The following is an 18,450-nucleotide window of genomic DNA, read 5'->3' as shown; positions in this document are numbered from 1 at the left end:
TGCTCAGGCGGCACCCCAGCTCCCTGTGGTTGGTTTCACAGCCAGGAGCTGAGAGGGGGTGTTAGAAGTCATCTCCTGTCTTAATCAGACACCAAGGCCTCTGTTGTGGGTGTGCCCGCCTTGTATAGGTGTTTTATCATTTTTCCTCACTCCCCGTATTTTTTTCCCATTTTTTCATGGTGTGGATGGATGCCACATGTTGGCAGGAGCCCCTGGTGCTCGCCGACTGCACCTCATGTGCTCCTGGTGGCTGGCCGACTGCCTATGCTGTAGTCGTGGAGGTTTTTATGCTGGCCGACCTGTTTTGTACAGTCGTGGAGATATTCTGCTAGCCGACTTGCTTTATGCAGTCATGAAGAGCCCTCAAGCACTGGCCGACTGCATTCATGGGACATATAAATAGACCCCATGCTCCTCACCATTTTATTATTTCAGTTTTGTACGGGATCTTATGTATAGAGAAGAGTTTACACGCCTATCTCTTAGTGTTTCTTGTGCTATCTATCTTCTGCACTCTACTTGATCTTGTGGACCCAAGTTTGGTTATCATTTCCGCTGCATATTTTGACAAACTCGTGTGGGAGTGGTGGTCCGTGTGGAGCTGCTGGATCTGTGAAGCCAAGGATGCCATGGACTCTTGGAGTTGCTGTTGGAACTGCTGCTGAAGTTGCTGCAAAGCTTGCTACCATTTTGGAGGAGCTAGTGTGTCGACAGGTTCCGCCATGAGAGAAGATGCTGATGTAGAGACTGCAGGGTGACAAGGCTCTAGGGGTTTTTGCTGCTGATGATGCCGCTGGGCTCTAGTAAGAACCATTGGCTGGAGGGTGCGGCATCTCTAAATCTAGTGAGGAGAGACTACATGCTGGTGAAGCGGCTATGGACCATCCAATATAATGAGGACAATCCTCTGGGACTGGACTCGCACGAGAGTCTGCTCCTGGAGAAGAAAGTATAGGGGTAGGGGCAGCTGCTGGTGTCAAAGGTGTATAATCTAGTGTAGAAGGACGCACTGTGAACGAAGATGGATAAATGTTCTCAGAATAGGTGCAATATTCATGAAAAATGATGCTGCACTCAGGAAGGATAGCACCCAGATAAGGATGATTTTGGCATTATCATCTCCAGATTGGGCATATATGTGCATATTTCATGCTATATCTAGTCAAATTTATGAGGCCATGCATTCATCTTATTTTAGATATTTTTTTGCTATTTTTGTCTATTTTTTAGACATTATTCTAGTATTTTTTACATAGTCGGCCAGCCCACTGTTTTTATACTGGCCAACCAACTCTTGTCCAACCTATAAATAGGTGGCTTGGGTTTGCATCATTAGCATATCATTATTCAGCTATTGCTGTTGGTTGTATGCACCTACGGCAGCCCTCGTGCTCTACTTCAGCAGATAACAAGTTTTCTACTGCAGTTCTTTTGCACGTGTGTTTCTTTGCAAGATCTATTTGCTGTTTTTTCTGATTTACAGCCATTCTTTCATGGTATCTGAGCCCAGTGTTGCAAAGGGACCTGCGTTTTCTACATCTACTGCTGTAGGCAAAGATGCACCGCATCTACATCTACAAAGGAGCTGCGTTTTCTGCTGTGGACTTGCGTTTTCCATTGAGGAGCTGCGTTTTCCATAGAGGTGCTGCGTTTTCAGCCCGAGATCTGCGTTTTCCACAGAGGTGCTGCGTTTTCAGCTGGAGATCTGCATTTTCAGATCTCAGCCCTGTATTTTGGTGCTACAACAGGGTTTTAACCCAGGGGAGTTATTTCTTACCTCTCCTTTTGGTTTCCCACCCTCCCATCCCTTCTTCTCCTTCCTTTCTCTTGGCTGCACTCAGCTTTCGAGGAGGAGTTTGATGATTTTCTGATCAGCTTTGTTGAAGAGGAGGATTCTGCTGCGTTATCGAAGGATATGGCTTCTGGTCATAGTCATTCTTCTCTCTCGGGGATTCTCTTTTCTTCTCCCCGATTCCAAGCCCCAACTTCACAGGCTTCTTCTTCCCAGCTTCCTGTCTCTCTACCTTATTCCCAAATTCCTGCTTCTTTTCCTTCCATATTCCCCACCACCACCACTTCTCTTGTTTCTCCCCCTCCCACAAACCCTCATCCCAACCCCTTCCCATGTGCCATCCTATTCACCCCCTCAAGTGAGTGATTCCATGAAACTGATTGCTACCAACTACCATACTTGGTCGTTTTATACGCAATTGCTTCTTGAAGGAGCAAGTGTGTGGCCCTCTGTCACCACTCCTCACTTGGTGGATCCCGCGTTTTGTGGAGTTATGGATGCACGGGCCCGTCTCATCATCATCCATTGTACGACACCATCTATCCAGGCACAATTCATATCTTCCCGGAGTGATGCCAGTCAGATGTCGAATGAGATTCAGAGGAGGTTCGAGAGAGAATCTTCCGTGAAGATTGCTAAGTTGGAGGCGGATCTTGAGAAGATTACCATCAATATCATTGATAAGATTGGGGAATTCACAAGGATCAAGAGGCAGCTTGAGGAGTATGGGAGCTCGATCAACAACCCGATCCATAAACTGCTTGGTAAGCTGCCATCATCCTTTGACTCTTTCAAAGATCACATCTACTTCGGTGAGCCTCTACCCTCTTTTGAGGAAGTTGTGACTTACTTACATGACAAATGTTTATTGAGAGGCAAAGGGAAGACAAATTCTGCTTTTGTTGCCCAAAGTAAGGGCAAGTTCAAAGGAGGCAAAGGAGGCAGCAACAACAAAAGCGAGAAGGGCAAAAGTAAGGATTCTAAGGAATCCAAAGGTTCCAAAGAGGAGGAGTGTGCCTATTGTGGCAGGCCTGGCCATACAGAGGCTCGGTGTTTTGCAAAGCGTAATGATTCCAAAGCTGCCAAAGCCAAGTACAAAGCCAAGGACACCTCCAAAGATGCTGACAAAGATTCCAAGGACAAAGGCAAGGACAAGGTTCCATAGGAGGGCAATGCCAAAGTGGCATACATGGTAGTTACAGATTCTCCCGTTTCTTCATAGGATTCCTTCCTTGTGGTCACAGAGATCACTTCTGATGCAGAGGTGAGTGCCACACATGAAGAAATTGAGTGGATTGGTGATAGCGGCGCTTCGGCACATATGACCAAACATTCCCACATTATGGAGGACTACAAGCCACTTTCTTCTTCTGTACGCATTGGATGACTCCTCCTTACCTGTCCATGGAGTTAGTAACATTTCTTTTGGTTCCTCTGCAACTTTACATGATGTTTTACATGTGCCACGTATTTCGAAGAATTTGTTTTCAGTGAACATGGCTGCTCAGAAGGGACTTGGCATTTATTTAGATGATGAGGTGATTGATCGGAGACTCTTACGGTTGTGGCTAATGGTGTTCATGATGAAGGCCTCTACAAGATCACCGACTTCTCTTCTCAGATTTCTTCCTTGGAATCTCATCTTCATCAGCTTTTCTCTCCCTCCCATGCCTTCGTTTCTATTGTAGATACTTCTTTGTGGCATTCACGTTTTGGTCATGTGCCTATTGCCGCTCTGCAAAAGCTTCATTCCAAGCAACTTGTTAGTGGACTTCCAGAGTTGAGAGCTCTCCCACACATTTGTTCCTCTTGCATGATGGGGAAACATCACAGGGAGTCCTTTCCAAAAGAGGCTACACATATAGCTACTCGGAGACTTGAGTTGCTCCATGCACACTTGGCTGGCCCTATGGAGGTTGAGTCCCTTGGCGGGGCCCGTTATTATATGCTCTTGGTGGATGACTTCACACGGAAGGTAGGGTTGTGTTTCTTGGCACGCAAATCTGATGCATTTGCCAATTTCAGGTCTTGGCTTCCAATGGTTGAGAACCAATCTCAAAGCAAAGTTTCATTCTTACAAACTGACAATGGTGGTGAGTTTGTACCTTTTGATGAGTTTCTTACTTCTAAAGGCATCCAGTGGCAAACGACTGTTCCTTATACTTCTCAGTAAAATGGAGTAGTGGAGCGGAAGAACCGAACAGTGAAGGAGATGGCTCGATCCCTCTTGCATCATGCGAGTCTGTTAAAATATAGTATCTCATGTGGATTCAGTCGTATCTAAGTGAGTCGGCCATTTCACTTGAGGGTATATATACCCATGCCCACCCATTGTATTATTCAACTATTCATTGCTAAAGTTAGCTGTTCGTCAACTTTTCTCTCTCTCTCTGCGCCAACTTCTCTCTCTACGTGTGTATGAGTGTGGCTTCCGCATGCACCAATCTGACATGGTATCAGAGCTTCTGGCTCAATGATCCTCAAGCGCAGGTAGGAGCAGTTGAGAACAAGAGCAGCGTTGGCTTGCATGCTGTATTGGCGGCGATCGTGAAAGGTGGTGTGTGCTGCTGGCTGTGCTTCTCCTTCGCTGTTTGCAGACAGCCGCTCGTGTGTGCTGTGCTTCGGCTTTGCTGCAGACAAGGCGAGGAGGGGTGGGGCAGCACTGTGAACACATTGGCCGGCGGCGTGGTCGACGGCGTCTGGTGGTGGAGGCTTGAAGCTGGCTTCGGGTGACACGTGGGTGCTTATGGTGGGCACTCGCTGGTCCGGATGAGTGTGAGGAGCAAAGCGTCCGTGCGAGCATATGTGGCGAGGGGCGAGGAGCACTACGTGTCTCACTAATCCCCCACTACAAGTGCAGTTGATCATTGTCATGCCTCTGCTGGTCCAATGCGGCCTTGCAGCCTGGCACACTTCTATTTAACAAGGCACAAAGGGAATTTGTAGGAGCAAGCGATCAAGTGCAGCGTTAAAAATTTTGACTGTTACAAGAGGAGGAACGAGAAGTGTGTCGGCTACGGAGAGGAGGTTTGGTTCGACTGAGATCTTCGACGGAGTTTATGAGATGGGTCTCCCGTGTTCAAGCAAGGACGACAAACTGAATGGCGACAACTATGCGCATTGGAATTTGATCATGAGGCTATGGTTTAGCAGAAAAGGCTTATGGGACATTGTTGATGGCTCGGAGGAACGTCCCCGAAGGGATAGCAATCGGTTCACACGTCTTCAGGAGGAGGAGTTTCTCAAATCTCTTGTGGATTGGGATGCTCACAATGCGAAGGCGATGTCGGCGATTGCAGAATCTCTCACCAAGGAAATTTCCCCTGCCATTCAGACTTTAAAGACTGCCAAGGAAATGTGGTCAAAGCTTGCAGGAATGTTTGATCGAGACTCAACAATGCGAGCAGTAACCCTTCTCGGCCAGTTGTTTTCCATCAAGTTTGAAACCGGGACCTCTATGCAGTCACTTCTAATGAAGGCAAAGGTTATCCATGATCAGTTATCGGCTATGAATAGTGCATTAACTAGTACCCAATTAGCTGCCTTGGTTCTTACAAAGTTGCCTGAGGAGTACGAGATGGTCTCGAGGACATTACGCTTACAAGTCACGAAGGAAAAGCTGGAATTTGATGATCTCAGCTCTTTTCTCATTGAGGAGGAAGCAGTGCTCATTTCCCAAGGCAAGATTCGGGTTCCGAAGGATGTAGAATCGGCACATGCTGCATCGGAATCCAATAAGAAGTCTAGGAGCCGTTGTTATAAGTGCGGAAAGCGAGGGCATTTGGCTCGGGATTGCAAATCCAAAGCTAAAGCTCAAGGCTCGACAAATGACAAAGGCAAAGGCAAAGCTGACGAGGATGACAGTGACAGTGATTCTAAGAGGGATGCTACGGCGTCTGCCGGTGTGGCGAGGACTTCACTGGCACATACTCCAGCATTCTAGCTTGGTGGATGGATGCTACCACGTGCTTCAGCCAGAGAGAGGCATGTGAGTGGCAGAGAGGGGCAGTCTGTGCTCCCGTTCTGGTGATTTGGACCCGTGTGTCGGAGTTCAAGGCACATGCATCTGGCATGGAACAGCTTGACAAATCTATGGACGTGATGTATTCGTAGTTCATTGGTAGCAGACTATGGATGGGATGAGTTCCTAGTTCATTGTCAGAGAATTTTGGGCGTCATGTGTCGATAGTTCAATGTTCAAGAGATCTTTTGGACGTGTGTGTTCTCAGTTCAACGAATGGGGGATCATGAATGTGGAATCGCCTGCAATTCATTATTCTATGTGGCAGCTGAAGCTCAAGATAGCATTCTTTGAGGAGACAGGTTGTTTGGTGCATTTTCCGAGGTGTACTTGGTATCCGGCCAGTACTGAGGTGTCCATGGTTGCATCTGCATCGACTTGGTTTTTTCATCTATGCCCACTATGAGCTACAGAGAGGGTGTTAAAATATAGTATCTCATGTGGATTCAGTCGTATCTAAGTGAGTCGGCCATTTCACTTGAGGGTATATATACCCATGCCCACCCATTGTATTATTCAACTATTCATTGCTAAAGTTAGCTGTTCGTCAACTTTTCTCTCTCTCTCTGCGCCAACTTCTCTCTCTACGTGTGTATGAGTGTGGCTTCCGCATGCACCAATCTAACAAGTCTTCCTCCCTCTTTCTGGGGTGAAACTGTGGCTACCTCAATTTATCTCATCAATCGCTCTCTCACAAAGGCGGTCGATGGGAAGACACCAGAGGAGGCGTTTTCTGGACATAAGCCCTCCGTCTCACACTTACGAGTTTTCGGTTGTGTTGCGTTGTACATGTGCCAGGTCAAAAGAGGACTACACTTTCCCGAAGTCGAAGAGGATGATCTTTACGGGATATAGTTCGAAGTCGAAAGGATACCACTTTTGGGATCCTGCGTTGGAGGACATCATCATATCTCGTGATGCTCGCTTTGATGAGACCCTCTTTGGATTTGATTCCTCTTCACCCATGCAGTTTTCTGAGGATACTGATCCATTTCCGCCCGATATCGGTGAATTTTCTTTGCTCCCATCAGGCACTTCATCACCCCTTGTGCCTCCGGAGACTTAAGATTCAGCCCACTGTTGCTACTGTTTCAGCCCCTGTTTCTGCTATTTCCAGCCCCATACAGAGTGCTGGACCGTCTTCCGGAACTTCTCAGCCAGTCATCCGGACAACCTCTACATCATCTCCCACACGCTTGGACATCCCTTCTTCATCCCCGGCTGCCCGGGTGCGTCCATTACAGCTGCGGATACTTCCTCTTCCACATTTGTGAGGAGGTCTGGTCCACCCCGTTGGGTCTAGCAATTACTTCGAGATTCTGGCCTTTATGACAGTCAGTTGCATGATCGGGTCTCTACTTCTTCATCCGGTCTGAGGAGATCTTCTCGGGTTCCCACTCCCACAGTGAATTATGCTCTTATGAGTACTTTGCAGACGATTGATGAACCCGAATCTCTGGAGGAGGCCCTTGCCCAACCACAATGGCGACAGGCTATGGAAGCCGAGATGTCCTCTATTGAGAGGAATCATACATGGGATTTAGTACCACGGCCTTTACATCGACGAGTCATCAGTGTCAAATGGATCTTCAAAGTCAAGTTTCATGCAGATGGTACTTTGGATAAGTACAAGGCCCGTCTTGTTGCTCGTGGATATGCTCAAAAGGCCGGCGAGGACTTTGATGAGACATTTGCTCCTACAGCCAGGTTTACTTCCATTCGTATTGTTTTGGCTCTGGCTGCTCGTTTCAGATGGCCTATGTTCCAGATGGATGTTAAATCTGCCTTTCTGAACGGTGATTTAGAGGAGGAAGTTTATGTGGAGCAGCCTCCTGGTTTTGTGATTCAAGGACATGAGGACCATGTTTACTTGTTGAAGAAAGCTCTTTATGGTCTCAAACAAGCACCTCGTGCTTGGTATCAAAAGATTGATGCTTTCTTGTTATCTCTTGGTTTTGAGAGGTCATATGCAGATCCAAACCTCTATGTGCTTCTTTCTGATGGGGATATATGCATCATTGTGCTTTATGTTGATGACCTCATTCTTGCAGGTTCACAGATTGAGTTGGTCACTCAGGTTCAGTCTCAACTTTCCCTCACGTTTGAGATGATGGACCTTGGCTTACTTCATTATTTTGGAGGTTTGGCATAGAAATGATTGCATCTTCATTTCCCAGGAGAAGTATGTGAAGAAGTTGCTTGCAACTTATGGCTTGATAGATTGCTCTCCTCTCTCGTCCTATGGACCCCAGTGCGAAATTGTCTAAGGAGGATGATACACCTTTGGTGGATTCCATAGAATACCGGCAGTTAGTTGGCTCCTTGCTTTATCTTGTCAACACCCGACCGGATCTCTCTTATGCTATGAGCGTACTCAGCCAGTTCTCTTCAGCAGCTCGGAGATCTCATTGGCAGGCAGCTTTGAGAGTGCTTCGGTATCTTCGTGGCACATTAGATTATGGCGTCACTTATTCTGGTGGTTCTTCTTTGGTGGGCTTTACGGATGCTGATTGGGCTGGTTGCATTGATACTCGGAGATCTACTACGGGATATTGTTTCATGCTTGGTACAGGATTGGTCTCTTGGAAATCTCAGATGCAGAGGACTGTTGCTGCGGCTTCTACCGAGGTTGAGTACAAATCCTATCTTCTCTCCACAGCCGAGGCGTTATGGATACATCAAATTTTGGAGCATTTATGTTGTGCGGATGATTCCCCTGTTGTCATCTTCTCGGATTCTCAGAGTGCCATTGCTTTAGCTCAGAATCCTGTGATACGTGGCCGCTCCAAACACATTGAGGTTCACTATCATTTTGTTCGGGATTGGATTGAGCTTGGTCTTCTTCGACTTGAGTATTGTTCCACTCAGGACAATCTTGCTGACCTCTTCACCAAACCGCTCCCTCGAGCTTCTTTGGAGGTCTTTCGTCAGCGTGCTGGAGTTGGTCCGCCCATTTGGCGCTGAAGAGAAGGTGTTGACATTATCATCTCCAGATTGGGCATATATGTGTATATTTCATGCTATATCTGGCTAGATTTATGAGGCCATGCATTCATCTTATTTTAGATATTTTTCTGCTATTTTTGTCTATTTTTTAGACATTATTCTAGTATTTTTTGCATAGTCGGCCAACCCACTGTTTTTATACTGGCTGACCAACTCTTGTCCAACCTATAAATAGGTGGCTTGGGTTTGCATCATTAGCACATCATTATTCAGCTATTGCTGTTGGTTGTATGCACCTACGAGCAGCCCTCGTGCTCTACTTCAGCAGATAACAAGTTTTCTACTTCAGTTCTTTTGCACGTGTGTTTCTTTGTAAGATCTATTTGCTGTTTTTTCTGATTTACAACCATTCTTTCATATGACGCCCGAGTATAAAACAGTAATGATCCAGATCTTGTGGAAAAGTACGAACACGGATCACCCACACATCGAACTCTCAGAGGTGAGAAGTCGGTGTGGCTATCTGAACACGGTAATGTGTCGGCCGTAAAGAGGGGGACACACTCACTGGAACAGGGACAGAGACAGGTGGAGAAACACGGGTAGGAGAGGACACTATGGACTGTGAGGGTGTATCCTGTAAATAACTGGATTCATAGGTTTTCTCTGCCATAAGCTGTCGGAGAAGAGGGTAATGTGAGTCCACATGATCTGGGAGGTGCTCTTAAACCCGTAAAAAGTGATATTGGCCCCTAATGAGTGGAGAGCACGCAAAAGGATGAAATGACGGGTTTCCGATATTCTAATGCACCACATTATGTGAGATTTTAATGCCCAAGAAGATACAAAAATCACACTTGGAAAATGTTGCCATAAATGATGATGTTGCTATAGGAGAAGCACCAAGGAGAAGGCTGTTGTCCAACATGCGAGTCTTCAAAGGGGAGCGGCTAGTCCAAGCAGAGAGTGTAGACAGCAAGATGCACACTCGAGGTGAAGGGCTAAGGCGGGCTAGAGCCGTCGAGGAGGAGGCGGCTGCAGGCTGGCGCACGCAGAGGGAGGCATGAATAGGTGGCGCCCGTTTGTGTTGTGGCTCACATATGGGTTTTTTATTATTTGTATGCGTGGCAGTTTACATCTTAAGCCCTTAGAGTGTGTTTTTTTTGTTTGTGTTATGTTTTTTTTTAAATTAAAAAACATATACTCGCCGTTTTACTCTCGAACGGGCAGCCGACTGGAGTGAACCCACAAATGGGTGTCTTTGCTCGATGGAGGGGTAGGAGGGGTGCCTTTCCACGAAGGGGTACCGGATGAAGAGGTAAGCTCCCTTATTTGCAGGTTGCATGTTGTCTTGCCTCTGTTCAAAAATTTTCTGCATATGGCTGGCCCGGCATTAATTACCAAAAATTGGGAGTTTGGGGCTGAATTTGATGGGGCATTCTCTCCTGCTCTTCCATTCAATACCTGCTACACCCAATTTTAGGGTTTTGGCTGGCTGATTTAGGGTTAGGGTTAGGGTTTGGGCATTTCACGAGGCGGAAAAAAGTTTGCTCTGATACCGCTGTAAAGCTTTTATAGCTTAATTAACATGATTAAAGACTTGATTAATGAACATAAGTCAAACGCTACAAGAGAAGACTGAATGATTGCATTGAGACAGGGGCCTTTCTTAAATAGAGGCTGAAAAGGTACAATTGAAGAGGCACATCCCTGTGAAGGGGGGTCTTTAATGAATAGGCATGTCCTTTGATAGTGACCCGTGTGCAAGGGTTGTTAGAAGTCATCTCCTGTCCAATTTTATACACCAGGGCCTCTGTTGTGGGTGTGCCCGCCCGTATATCATTTTTCCACACTCCCCATATTTTTTCCCTATTTTTCCCATTTTTTCCTAGTGGCTGGAGGGCTGCCAGGTGATGCCAGGACCACTCTGAAGCTGGCCGACTGCATCTGTAGCAGTCGTGGGCTGTCTGAGTGCTGGCCGACTTGTTCTGTGCAGGCATGGGGCATCAGATGCTGGCCGACTGCTATTTTTCAGCAGTCGTGGGTTTTGTCCAGTCGTGGGCCTTTTTTAGAGCTGGCCGACTGCCCTCATGGGCTTGTATATATTGCCCCCCATCCTCCTCCACTTTCTCATTCAGTTATCTCCGGGATCTTGTGTATAGAGAAGAGTTTACACACATCTCTCTGTGTTTCTTGTGCTGATTATTTTCTGCAGTCTACTTGCTCTTGTCTACCCAAGTTTGGATATCATTTCCGCTGCATATTCTGACATGGTATCAGAGCCTAGGCTCTAGCAGATCTTGGGCGTTTTTCTGAGCAAGAGGGGGAGCAACAGGTTGCTGATCGGTGGACTGTTTCGGGCTGAACGGGAAGTGAAGGTGCAAGAGGAAGGCGGGCAGAGGGGCTGGACAGCCACTTGCATATATTCTGATTTTCAGATTTTTCCCACCCACCCACCCTTTCAGGTTACTCTCCGAGATGGCAGATTTAATCGAGATGGCTGAGAAGCACGTGAAGATTCCGACTCTCCCCACGTTCCCAGTGGATCGGCAGTTGGACGGGTCCAATTATGGCATCTGGAAGGTCATGATGGAGTCAGTTCTGGAGTCATATGATCTTGTTGATTTTATTATCAAAGGGGTGCCAAGGCCGGAAGCTGAGGAAGGGGAGTTATTATCGACGAGGAAGGACCGAGAGGCACAGGCACAAATGTGGGACCGTGTCAACGCCAGGGTCCGGTCGTTTATATTCCTCAATTGCACACCACAGGTGATCAACCATGTGAAGCACATGACGCTGGCGAGAGGCATATGGGAGCACTTGGCTTCTTTGTACAACAGGGTGTCACCCATGAAGCGGATATCCTTGGAAGTGCAGATGCGGGTTATGAATCCTGCAAAGTCTTCGACAATGCGGGAACACATTAACAAGCTGCAGGCCCTTCAGCAGGAAGTCCTTCAAGCTGGGAAAGAGATATCGTCCGAAGATATGGCCATCACGTTACTTTCCCACTTGCCTGGTCAGTATTCCGCTTTCTATTCCTCGTTGATCACGAGTGGCAGGCTCAGCACCATTACTTGGGAGGAGCTTGTGCCAATGGTCTTGGACCAGGAGGAACATTTCACGAACCCTCCTCAGGGTGGAGGTTCGGAGGCCTTTACTGGCCAACGGTCGAAAGGCCGTAACTCGGGCAAGGGGAAGGCTTCATTGGAGAAGTCTTCTGAGAAGATGTCCGACGCTGACCGCGAGAAACTAAAGGCAGGAGGGGGATTGTTGGATGGAGTCCGACTCCACGGATGGAGTGACTCGGTTTGGGGAGGAGATTCGGACACGAGGGGATCTACTTATGGCCCAGGAGCACTTTTACGGAGCAGGAGGAGGTTACATTGCAGGTTTGGGCTTCCACTGGAGGAACCCATGGTCATCCAGAGGCACTTTGTTCGTGAACAGATTGTTGCTGATGACATCTTGCTGGAGTTCTGTTCGACGGAGGACAGTACGGTGGATCTCTTCACGAAGTTGCTCTCAGGATTTGCTCAGGCGGCACCCCAGCTCCCAGTGGTTGGTTACACAGCCAGGAGCTGAGAGGGGGTGTTAGAAGTCATCTCCTGTCCAGTTTTATACACCAGGGCCTCTGTTGTGGGTGTGCCCGCCCGTATATCATTTTTCCACACTCCCCATATTTTTTCCCTATTTTTCCCATTTTTTCCGAGTGGCTGGAGGGCTGCCAGGTGATGCCAGGACCACTCTGAAGCTGGCCGACTGCATCTGTAGCAGTCGTGGGCTGTCTGAGTGCTGGCCGACTTGTTCTGTGCAGGCATGGGACATCAGATGCTAGCCGACTGCTATTTTTCAGCAGTCGTGGGTTTTGTCCAGTCGTGGGCCTCTTTTAGAGCTGGCCGACTGCCCTCATGGGCTTGTATATATTGCCCCCCATCCTCCTCCACTTTCTCATTCAGTTATCTCCGGGATCTTGTGTATAGAGAAGAGTTTACACACATCTCTCTGTGTTTCTTGTGCTGATTATTTTCTGCAGTCTACTTGCTCTTGTCTACCCAAGTTTGGATATCATTTCCGCTGCATATTCTGACAAGGGTGTGACCCTTCACAGGTGTCTTTACAGTTAATGAGGGATTAAGGAGTAATTAGGGAGAGATTAAGAGAGTTAGTCACAATCGTGACATATGTAAAGATGGATACCTCATGTATGCTAACAGATAATGTGTTACCAAAACTTCACGCAAAAAGTTATGCATGAGTCTCAAGCACCACCTTATGTAGAGCATAGAGGAATTTTGCCCACCACTCAGTTTATATTGAGGTATTTCTTTTGGCCCACTATGTGCAAAGATATTGAGGCATGTGTACGTCAATGTATAACTTGCCAAAAAGTAACGTTCACCAAGCAAAAAACCCCAGGGTTACTTCAGCACTTACCTGTCCCAAATGAACCTTGGGAAAGCATAGCCATGGATTTCATCATGGATTTGCCTCATTCACAATATGGCAATGATGCCATATGGACTATTGTGGACAGATTCAGCAAATAGGCTCAATTCATCCCAATGAAGAAGACCACTAAGCCAGACCACTGGTTAAACTTTTTCTCACACAGATCTTTAAGCTTCATGGAATGCCTAAGTCTATTGTGGCTGACAGAGATCCCAAGACTACTAGCCTATTTTGGAGGACTCTTTTCGACAATATGGGCACAAAACTTAACTTCTCGCCAACTTTCCACCCCGAGACGGATGGATAAAGTGAAGCCACAAATTCAGCCAGACTTGATTTTCTTAAATGCTATGTTGCGCCGAGCAAAAGAGCATGTGGGAGATGTTTTTACCATTGGTAGAATTCGCCTACAACAATACCATACACTCTTCTACGGGCAAAGCTCCATTTGAGGTTATGTATGGCAGAGTAGTCTAGCCTCCCATTTTGCGTACAAAAGATGAAATCTTTGCAACCACAGATGAATATGTACGTGATTTGCAGGATGCTTATGCAAAAGTACGTTGGAGATGGTGCAAGCAATTCTTGTGCTCCGTTCTTAGCTGATGCATTAATGGTTGGAGTTTGGATAACGGAGTTTTGCTCGCTCCCGGAGGATACTCAAAGGTTTGCAGTGTTTTTTCATGGACGGTTGGCCAGACTGAGAGTGCTCGATCAGGTGGAAGTTGGTAATCCACAAGTCTTCATGGTCTTCGTGCTAACACAGCAAGGTCGGAATGTGAGCCTTTGCAGTGGACACACAGTGGTTTCACAATGTTCAAAATCTTGGGTATCTTGGATGAGCTTTGCTTGGATCTTTTCCTTTTATACAAGGGCACTTTATATGAACATCGTGCAACTGAGGACAGCTGCAATGCAAGTAGGGAAGAATAATTGGAGTTTGGATAACGGAGTTTTGCTCATCCCCGGAGGATAATCAAAGGTTTGCAGTGTTTTTCAATGGACGGTTGGATCAGGTGGAAGTTAGTAATCCACAAGTCTTCATGGTCTTCGAGCTAACACAGCAAGGTCGGAATGTGGTAACGCACAAGAGGCAATAACCAGGGAAGGAGCAGCGCTTGCAGATGGAAGTTAGTAAGGTGGCGATGAAATCTTAGGTCCCAACGATGATGAAGTTGACGATGATGATGATCTACTCCACACTTTCAATAAAGATGGCCACGACCATGATCCAAAAAGGGAGGGGTTCATGCTAGTTTTATAACCAAGGAGGGGGTCCTGCTTTTTTGCCAAAAAGCTACCATGCTTTGCTTTTACTTTTTCACTATGCTTTCTTCTTTATTCTTTTAATAATAAAATATTGCTCAACTTTTGACCAGCTTTTCCAAGTTCTTTTATGCTTTGCTTTTCAAACTTTACGGCCTTGCCTTTTTGGCCCTGGAGCTGCTTTTGGAAAAAGCGGCTTTTAGCTTTTTCATCCGGCTCAGACTCTTCTTGTCAGTGGTGCCCTGGCTCATGGTCAACCGAGTTTAACTTTTTGTTTTTTCCTGCTTTTTGACCAAAACTGATGCTTTTTCTTGAGCAAACTATATGATCCGTGTTCCCATGTCTTCTTCCACTTGTCTAATGTCCAGGCATGGGTTCCATCATGTGAAATAGAGCTAGGAGGGCCAAATAGTTACAACATTTGTATCAAAGCACGGTTGTTTCCCTCTCCTTAGTGAGGAAACGATCTTGTGGACTTCAACATTCTGTAAATTTTACACTTCACACTATAGACAAATGAGCAAGGGATGAGGAAATGCCAATTCCAAAGGGTATTCCAATGGCACACATGCTTTGGCCTGCTCATGTTGCACATGATCCGTCACATGTGCATACCGTAGGCCGTCGACATGCCCGATATTTGCATTCTGTGTCAAACATTAGTTATTTGCAGGCTGAAATGGCACGCAGTCGTGTATTTAAGATGTTTTCCGCTACATACTCACCATGTGCATGGTATGAGCCTGTCTGCTTTCCTAGTCCAAGCCACCCCTTCAATGGTGCATCTACACAACTATGTCTTATATAGTGATAACTACACCATAAATAGCTAACTTGCTATATAAGCTTGCTTTATCAATCCAAGAACCCTAGCCAAGAATCTGCCTGCTAATCCCTAATCCTCCGGCCCCCTAACCCCGCTGGATTAGATCCTAATCCATGGATTAGTGTCCAGGTACAAGCCGAAACCCAAGGAACTTGTTCTTGAAGATCCACCAAAAGTGGATGAGCTTGAGAAGGTACTACAACCTCACTAGATTGTATTTCATCATGAGTGGAGACTATTGGAAAAGCCTAAGGCACTATCTTATGGAATTTAAAAATTATCCTGCCATTGATACAAAATGATTAGATGAGAATTAAAGCTATGCTTGTTGCAAAAGCATTCCTCAACTCCTAATTTAAAAGTAATGATTGTTATTTATACATCTTTGCAATAATTTTATCATGCATACAAAACCACACCTAATGGCACATCACAAGATTCAAGACAAAGTCAAAAACCCTCAAATGGATGTTTTACCTTGGTAAATACACGCAACAATAAGGTACATGTCTGCAAAACAAACACAACGTATGAATAAAACCACTATAATAAACGCCCTTAAAAAAACATTATCTTATGTAAGAGCTTTCAATGTAACTCTAGTTCATTAATCAACCAATTATAATATTAGCTCAAAACTACTTTACATGTCAAACTATGATCTCTCTCTCTCTCTCTCCATGTATTCACATGCTCACCATAGAGTTCGACAGACATGACCTTCACATGGACATCCTCTCCCCTTCAAGTGCACCCTTGATTCACCATTTCTTGATCTCTCCCGACAAGGAATCAACCGCCTTATCCGCCTCGATCTTGCAGGCTGCACACAAGCCGCACATGGGTGTGGCCACGAGCTTACTACGAAACATGGCTTTCACATGGATCGCCTCCCTTCCTTCAAGTATAGCCTAGATTCCCCCCTCTTTGATCTTTCACAACAGAAGATCAACCGCATTATGTGCCTCGATTTGACCCAACTTCACATAGACCAGGCATACCCAGCTTTCCTTGAAGCTCCAGTGCACACGTATGAGGGGTCTAGCAACTCCCGAAGGCACAAGCCCGTGTGTGGGTGTGTTAAAAGATAAGGCTCCAAAAGCCTATAAAAGGCATTGTACTCTTTGAAGCATTAGCCAGGAGCCAATCTACGAGTCAAAAGACACATGTTGCCTAAAAACAGCCTATGGAAATGCAGGACAGTGCCAGAAGTGGTGTGATGGAGACCATGACTCGGAAGCGCGAAAAGGAAAATCGGTAAATGAGACGCAAATCCCAGATTTGGGAGTGTCTGGATGGCCATTGAGGCCCCCAGGCTGAATGATCAGAATTAGTCTGCTTCCAACACGCTTATGACTGATAATGTGAAAGGCTAGGACAGGACTAGTCAATTTCATCATAGTGTATGAAAGTAGTAGAACAATACAGCAGGAGAACTCGTTCTTAGGCAACTGAACATCCAAAACTTAGCAAGCACTCTTATGTGTGTGCTTACTAGAGATCTGATACAAGTCCATGGTTACCTACTCAAGTAAGGACCGATGGTATCATTCATGTAATGGACACCACTAGTCTAGGCCCATACCAAAACAGCCAAACACTAGCAAGCAGCATCACTTCCATGCACAGGAAGTGCCAAGGGCTCTCTCTCTCTCTACACGCGCGCGCGCGCGCGCGCACACACACTTAAACCAAATAGGATCAAAAGATCTATACCTTTTCTCTGTCTACGGTTATGGACGGACGCGGCGGGGGCGGAGGGCCTCGCGGCAGAGGAATGGGCACCCTTGGGGTCCTGTTCTGCACATCGGCCGCTGCTGCTGTTGCCGCCGCCGCATGAGACATCGCTGACGCAACACCTGTAAAATGAGGCACTAGTTTATCGACGTACGTACTTTGGCGTGTTGAAGTTTTAGTTGACTTATGGCTTGTTAATGTCAACTCCTCTCCTAAGCGCACCATTAAAAAAAAAAAGACAGCTAGCATCACCAATGACATATATTGAAATTGGTTAAGACACAAAGATGGTATCTCAAGGAGAAGGAACCGGTTCATACCTTTACGGCTTTGATAGAGAATATTGTTGGAATGAGACCTGATGTAAAGATCTCGACCAAGAAAGAGTTCATGAAGGAACAAACTCCTATAGAGTATACTATTGAGTCTCTTCTGGTGGCTGGCTTGCAGCTAGGTATCACATTTCTTGGGAGCATTCATCTTTTGTTCGGGAGGAGGAAAGATGGGATCAAATCTGTAGACTACTGTATATGTTTCTACACAGTTTATAAACATAATTATAATTATGTTTCCAAAAAAATCGTTGAATGAATTTGACATGTAAGGTGTTGTAGCACACTTTGCATACATAAACAAAAATTACATTTTTGCTACCCATCTCTCTCTCTCTCTCTCTCTCTCTCTCTCTCTAGATGCACCCTCTGCCTCGGCCCACACAATTCTCTCTCTCCAATAAAGAGACATTCAACTTTCTCTCTCAGGTGCATCTCTCTCTCTCTCCCTCCCTCCCTCCCTCTACCTTTCTCTCTCTGGACCCAAACACACCCACACATACAACCTCTCTCTCTCTCTCTCTCTCTCTCTCTCTCTCACCTTTATATATAGTATAATATAATATAAAGGACCATGGACGTAGATGAAATAAGGCCATCCAATTGACACCTCTATGATGGGCATATGTTGGCGTCCTAGTAGTCGACTGGTGGTGAGGACTAGCATCCTCCATGTGTGTAAAGCATTGATGCACATAGAACAGGCAAGGTCAATCCCCAAGCCGTTGAGGGGGTTGCTTCAAAGGTCTTCATGAGCAATCATAGTGAGTTTTGCCAGCATTTGTTTTGTGTGAAAGCGAAGTCCTTAGCATGCCTAGCTTGTAATGGTACAACATCCTAGGAGGTCCTTAAAATGCATGTATTGTATAATTATTTCTAAGGTTTCACGTTTCATTTTTGGTGCATGTTTAAACGACAAGGGTTACTTCCTTACCCTTGTAGGTCAGCTAAAGGGGACTTCGCTAGAGCTTACTGCGGCGGGGAGGTATGTCCATCTTCTACTCTAGAATATCCCATGAATATAAATTCACATCATTTTGAAATGGAAGTTATGTGTTCATGTGGATTCCAATAAGGC

At 46.1% G+C, this 18,450-nt stretch overlaps 1 protein-coding gene across 1 annotated transcript in view; it reads right to left on the bottom strand.

Annotated features, from left to right (window-relative positions):
* Positions 1–17,181, bottom strand: part of LOC147609297 (histone deacetylase complex subunit SAP18-like) — a 37,978-nt gene extending 20,797 nt beyond the window's left edge. Inside the window, exons 1-2 of the mRNA XM_086787865.1 lie at positions 17,020–17,181; positions 15,781–15,813 (exon numbers count right to left, since the gene is read on the bottom strand). Coding sequence (XP_086643991.1) covers positions 15,781–15,813; positions 17,020–17,148 — 162 coding nt within the window. The 5' untranslated portion in view covers positions 17,149–17,181. The remainder of the gene's footprint in view (positions 1–15,780; positions 15,814–17,019) is intronic.
* Positions 17,182–18,450: the final 1,269 nt, after the last annotated feature.

The sequence above is a fragment of the Cibotium barometz genome, chromosome 51 (assembly GCF_041138505.1).
Source record: "Cibotium barometz isolate CiBa-2024 chromosome 51, ASM4113850v1, whole genome shotgun sequence".
NCBI lineage: Eukaryota > Viridiplantae > Streptophyta > Polypodiopsida > Cyatheales > Cibotiaceae > Cibotium > Cibotium barometz.
This window is presented reverse-complemented; position numbering and strand designations above follow the sequence as displayed.